The sequence below is a fragment of the Vollenhovia emeryi genome, unplaced genomic scaffold (assembly GCF_000949405.1).
Source record: "Vollenhovia emeryi isolate VEMERY1.0 unplaced genomic scaffold, V.emery_V1.0 DF939158.1, whole genome shotgun sequence".
In the NCBI taxonomy this organism is placed as follows: Eukaryota; Metazoa; Arthropoda; class Insecta; order Hymenoptera; family Formicidae; genus Vollenhovia; species Vollenhovia emeryi.
In genome coordinates, this window is record NW_011967208.1 from 1428130 (window position 1) to 1434756 (window position 6627).

Here is a 6627-nt window from a genome sequence, read left to right on the forward strand (position 1 = left end):
CTAATGAAGATTATGTATCGAGGCTAAAGATAAACTGAGGAAATCCGACCTAACAATTCTACCTGAAAACCCGATGTTGCGCGGTTATAGTTGACACGCGAGATTATGGAGGCATCTCGTAAATTGCTCTACGGGCAACCCGTTCGCGCTATTATGCTCCCTGAGTAGTAATTGCGTATAGTCCGTTATAACTCGCTCTTTTGACCGCCAACGTGTTTTCTGAAGCTATAAAAGACGGGCAACTACGCGATTTTTTCCCCAGTGTTAAAATGTGGCCCAGCAAGTTCGTGTTTTGTGCGTTTGCGATCATATGGGCCAGAGCCGAGCAAGACGTTCAATTGGAAATTCCTCAGGGATTTCTAAAGGGTATAAAGACTAATACAGTGCTACAGAACAGAGCATTCTACAGCTTTAAAGGGATACCCTACGCGAGGCCCAATGTTGGCCTTAATAAATTCCAGGTAAGTTTGATTACCAGATACACTGCATCTATATGCATATACATGCGTTGTGTTACACACACACGTATATTTTTTAACAGACTATTTCTACATGTAAAATTCAAGTTTGAGTGAAAGAGGAGCAGTAAATAAATATTTCGAGCGTTTTTAATTTTCTTTTTGAGATGCCGGAGCCAGCGGACAACTGGGAAGGCACATACGACGCGACCTACCATCGCTCGTCTTGTCCTTTCTTCTGCATGATACAGCAAGATATAGTTGGCGAGGAAGATTGTCTTTTTCTTAACGTTTACACTCCGGTATTGGACAAAGAAGCTTGCAAAGCTGTTATGGTATGGTTCCACGGCGGTAATTTCAATCATGGTCTTGGAGACGATACATTCTTTGGCCCTGACTTTTTAATCGAGCAAGACGTTATTCTGGTGACGCTCAATTACAGACTGGGCGCAATCGGTAAGGCCGCTTCCGTTCAAATGACTTTCCGATCGTTAAAATTGGAGCCGTGTACAATTATTGAATTGTAGGATTTTTAAATACTCGCGACAAGAACGCACCTGGCAACGCTGGTCTAAAGGATCAGGTAATGGCGCTGAAATGGGTCAAGGACAATATACATTACTTCGGCGGCTGCCCCAACCGGATTACGATCTCCGGCGGGGACGCGGGCGCAAGTTCCGTCCAGTTTCACATGATGTCTCCTATGTCCGACGGTGAGTCGGACGCAATTTGCTCGATCACTCGATCGAAATAAACTTTCGTCGCTTTCACACCAGCGTGAAATACAACGCGATTTCTCGTGCCACACAGGATTGTTCAATAAGGTAATCTTGCAAAGCGGAAGCGCGGTGAATACATGGGCGATATCTTACGACGCCCGAGATGTAGCCTTCAAGCTGGGCGAGAAGCTCGACATTGATACTACCGATTCCGCCGAGCTGGTTGCCCGACTCGCGGAATTCTCTCCGAAAGAATTGATTGCGGCCAGTGACGATTTGCCGTTCCTTAAACAGGTATAATTCGCCGTTCGCATTTAATTGAGCGTATTATTTTCTCGTCGCATTCATCGAAGTTTGCGGTACAAACGCCCAAGGCGAACGTTACGCTAACGAGCATTGAATCGCCGATAATATCATCCCGATCGTGTCATTCCAGAGCGCTATGAACGGCCGCACAGAAGCATTTATTCCAGCGGTCGAGGCTGACGTAGGACAAGAGATATTTCTGCCCGCCGATCCCTGGACGCTTTTGAAATCTGGAAGAATTGCCGATGTGCCCGTTATGGCCGGATTCACGGCCGATGAGTCCTCTTTCTACGTGCAGAGTAATCACCGATACGATATTACGCGGGAGTCACATGCTCGGCGTCATGTAAACGATATGAAAACGTTTGTTTCCAGTGATGCTCGGCAATATCGACCAGATAAACGAGCACTTCGAGAACTTCCTGCCGAACGACTTGAATATAACCGATGCCGGGCAGAAGAACCAACTAGGCGATAGCCTGAAGAGCTACTACTTCGAGGATAAATTGATCTCCACGGAAACCACGAAAGAGCTCATGAAGGTGAGTACTTAGCGTTAATATCGGTCCCGCTATCGCGAAACTTGATGTAAGCAGGGTATAAGTTTAACGATGTGCATATTAAAGTTGTTTGTGCATTTTAGATGTTGGACGACGTCATGTTTGACGCCGGGATCGCGCTCAGTTTAGAGGTATTAAGCACCCGAATTTCGTCTCCAATTTACCAGTACATATTCACTTACGAGGCTCCATTCGGTATGATAAAATCTTTGATGCAAGTGGATGAGGGTGAGTTACGAGTTGCCTGGGAAATTCGGAAGGGGCGATGCGACATTTATATTTTAATAAATCGCACCCGTGTGCCCGTGATCATTTTCACCGCGTTCAATCACAGGCGCTGCCCACGGTGACGACTTGACCTATGAATTCTATTCGGACTATTTGAAAAATGTGCCGCAGCCTGGTTCCCCCGCGGAGAAGATGGTGCGCATTTATACCACGTTAGTGGCCAATTTCGCAAAGGACGGGTACGTCTCGACAATTATTGGTTACTGAATTAGTGACACGTACGAAAGGAGAATTGATTGTGATATTTTCAGGAACCCCACCTCAAATATGAATGAGTACGTGAACGTCGCTTGGGAGCCCAGAGGCGCGGAAGATAATTACATGAATATTAATCAGGAGTTAAAAATGGATAAAGGCATGCTGGGTGATCGAGTCGATTTCTGGAAGAACCTGTACACAAACGTACTCGGCTGAAGGTCTCTCGGCTTGCATCATGTCACGCGAACGCAATATAAATACAATATATGGGTTACATCGAATTTTAGAATCGGCAAAGTGCTAACGCATAATTGTTCTTACATTGTAATATGACGAGCAACATGTACAATATTATACGAACATTGCAAATCTAATGAAAATAAAATCTTAACCGAAGGTATTAGCAAGACGCCCCAAGTTTCGCCGTGAAAAGAGAGAGACGCCGCGAAGAGCAACGTGATCGATAAAGTCTGACCTGAATTATAAACCATCCAATTAGAGTCCGGCAATTACGTTTTCTAGCTTGATATCAATTGCCGCTGATATGTATACAGACAGTTATATCAACGATAGAACCGCGGCCTTTTCCCATTTCGTATTACGCACTCGCGTACTCGCGGCGAGTGCGAAGACGCTGAGAGAGAGAGAGAGAGACCTCGAGTCCGGATCTGAAATAGTGAAATTGTCGCGGGACGGAATGTTGATGCGACTCGAGTAAACTCTTAGCAGTCGGTTACCGGTCGAGATTGGCAATTTGTCGTAACCTGCCGTCCCTCCTCTCTTTCCCCGCCGCCGTTCTTTCTCGTAGCACGCGCTCGTACGTATCCTTCCACGTGGCGGTCGAGATATATCTGGTGGCGTGGTTAGTCACGCACGCACGGTCCCGCACGCGTTACCGTGCGCGCACAGCGATCCGCTAACTGACGTATCGGATGAAAGGAAAATTTATGCCTTGTCAGAGCGTTACGAGCCAAATGGTAACAAATAGGGCCGCAGCCGCCGCGCCGGCAAGAAACTCTTTTGTCGCGATCGCCCGCGCGCGCGCGCGCGGTACACCGTGAACAATTCGCGAATAATCGCACGAAATGAAAATTATTGCGGGCGGGCGGGCCGCCGTCGTTGCAGCTGTTGCTCGACCGTTCCGTACCGCCTATATCCTTTTTCATGCGGGACCGCGAGAAGTTTTCGTATAACGAGGTGAAGCCGCCGACGCTGCGAGTTCTCTAACGAAATTACGCGCTTGTTTCGGCGAACGAATAAGCGGCAACTTTTGCTCGCGATGTACGAGCGGGCTGGGGCGACGAAATGAATGGAGAACCGATGTACCGCGAGCGAGGCGGCAGCGCGTGTACGCCGATCCGCGCGAAATACGCGCTCTCTCTCTCTCTCTCTCTCTTTCTCTCCGACGTATGTACACGCACCGGCATAAATGCTGTCCCTATCCTTGTGAGGTGCACGCACACAACTAGAGTCCCTGTAGTTGTGTGCGTGCACCTCACAAGGATAGGGACAGCATTTATGCCGGTGCGTGTACAACGTCGCTGCAACTGCAACCTTGATACGGCCGGGCCGCCGTTCCGTCGTGTTTTATGACGTAATCAAAAGCGCAGCCGGCGGTGGACGTTGCGGGGAACGTTTCGCTCGTCGCGTCGCGAAATTTAACGCGGCTGCTGTTTTCAAGTACGCGGCAAGTTACGCGGAACGCGAGACACACGGGGGGCCACGGTATATTGATCGGCAGCGCGGGTGCAGTTTTGACTGCGGGACCCTGTGCGCGCGAATGCAATCGATCATCTCGCCACGGGCGAAGAAAGTCTGCACCGGTGCTGACGCGCCTGAATAAGCGATATTGTTAAACGGAGTTTTCATTCTTCACCGTCAATGGGATTGTAGCGCAATGATGTTGCTGTCTCTGCAGGATTGACCGATCGGAAATACCGGGAAATTGATGAGTCTTACGGGTTCTATAAAGCCCTCAACTTTCGTCTCAACAACTTAATGTCTCGTCTGCACGACGGCGAAGAAACGTATTCGCTCGCGCGCGCGAGAGGAAGCTTCAGCTCGCGTTTCCCTCGCCAACGCGCGCCCCCGACGTTCGCGGAAGCGGAGACGCGACGCGGCGTAAATGCAAAGCGAGACGATATAAATATGTCGCGGCAACGCTCGTCAATATCTTAATCTACTCCATTTAGCGGGCACACAAAGTTGCCGCGAACCCATTATCCCGGGTACCTCGGGCTTGGTATTCGCGATACGGCGCGCCATCCGAGCCCGTTATGCCCGTCTTAACAAGCGGACAAACTCGGTTTGACGATGCCATAATTCGCACAGAAATGCAAAGCGTACCGAGCTTGGCGACGACACTTGACGAGATAAGCGTGCTTATTTACGATGGTTTGCAATTTCGAAACGCGAACTTGTTCAACTGCCAGCCGGCAACGGCGAACTCGGGCAACTGGGCGACCCCGATGGCGAATTCGCCGAAAAGGATTATCAGCGTCGCGCCCCGGTCGTTACGACGGTGAATCGCGCGTGTGTTTCGCAACACTTCAGAGCGGCGATTCCGCCGTCTGGCCATGCGACCGTTCGCTACTCGATCGCGCGCCACTTTTAACACCGACGACTTCATGGGATTTAATTCGGGGCCGCGAGTATATCCCACTCGCGCGATCAGCCGACGGGGATTATGTATTAGTCACCGCGCTCTCAGACACTCGGCCCTTTACGTCGCTTAAGACGCGTGCATTCTAGCGTATACGCGCGGTGTGGAGTCCCAGACAAACATTTACGTTCCCAGCCCGCACGACCATTTCTCCTCCGTAATGCATCCGATCGCATTTGGATTAGTCCCCGATCTTTAACCGCACTGTGAATATTGAAATCCCTGGATCGTGTCGACCCAATTTAAGCGCCGGCTCTTGGCCTCATCCAATATCATAGGAGAATGCATAATCCGCGGAGATAGCGCGCGGTAGACCGAATTAGGTGACTCGCAACTCAAGTGGAAATATAATTTATTCAATGGCGCTATTTTTACACAAATTTCATGTTACAAATAAGCGACCCAATTTGTAATCATTACACAGTCGTGCGATGATTCTGCACGGAAATGGGGATAGAATAACGCGCGCGCGCGCTGAAATATCGCACAAGTAGCGGGCGAACAAAAGGGAATCCGTAACAAATCTGCAGACCGAAAGGAAATTAAAATGGCGCACGGTTCTCCCTCTCTCTCTCTCTCTCTCTCGCTGCCCTCCTTTTTTCGTATAAGTAAAAAAAACTTGGCTAAACCTTTGAATATGTTCAATGAATGCGCGCAACGACCGAGCAAATTTATTTTATTCGACTGTAATGCCGTGCACATCTTTCCTCGTTTCTTTTTTGTTCCTTTTAAATAATATGGCAATCGTATTTTTTCATATTCTTGCCCCCGAAAGGATTAGTCCGAACGAACGCTGAGGTTTTCGCGTTTCGCAAAATTGAAACGGCGCCGTGTAACAACTCGTATCCCCCTTTTGATTAATGTTACAGCGCCGCTCTCGTGACGCGTGGCGTCTTTGAAAGAACGACGCCGAAATCAATACCCGGAGAGTAACAGAATCCTCTTAGTGGATCATTATGGGGAGACCGTGCGGGTTAATGCGCGGTAAATTAGACACTGTCGCCGAACGATAGTTCCTGACAAATATGAGGGACAGTATGAAACAGCGCAAATGTTTGTACTGTATTACGACGCCGCCTACCACTCCCATTTCCGGCAATATGTGCGCGGGCGACGTGCACGTTTTAACGCTGGCGGCTCGCGTATCGCCATCAGCCTGGCAAACTAGGAAAAATGAAATGCTATTGATCCATTAACAACTTGATCAATAAATAATGGCGGCTTAACGATTCCCCATAATTATGAGTGGTAGCTTCGGCCGGGACGCGCGAGATTTACCGTTTGCGGCGTGCGCATTTTCATCTCTGCGACCGGCCTTTTTCGTACAAACGCGCGACGCTCGTTTGGCCTCGTGTTGATATATTTAAATTTTTCACGCAGCTAGGCTGATCGCGTATTCGATAAAAGAGTTGATAGCCATTTTACATCAGTGAATA

The 6627-nt window shown here is 48.9% G+C and overlaps 1 protein-coding gene across 1 annotated transcript; it reads left to right on the forward strand.

Moving 5' to 3' along the window:
• Nucleotides 1-227: 227 nt before the first annotated feature.
• LOC105564922 (esterase FE4-like) lies at nt 228-2932 on the forward strand. The gene is made up of 9 exons (XM_012017700.1): nt 228-461; nt 626-914; nt 986-1171; nt 1269-1471; nt 1614-1782; nt 1859-2025; nt 2127-2271; nt 2378-2510; nt 2583-2932. Exons 1-9 carry the CDS (start codon nt 270-272, stop codon nt 2743-2745), a joined length of 1647 nt encoding a protein of 548 aa, XP_011873090.1. The 5' UTR covers nt 228-269; the 3' UTR covers nt 2746-2932.
• The last annotated feature ends 3695 nt before the right edge of the window (nt 2933-6627 follow it).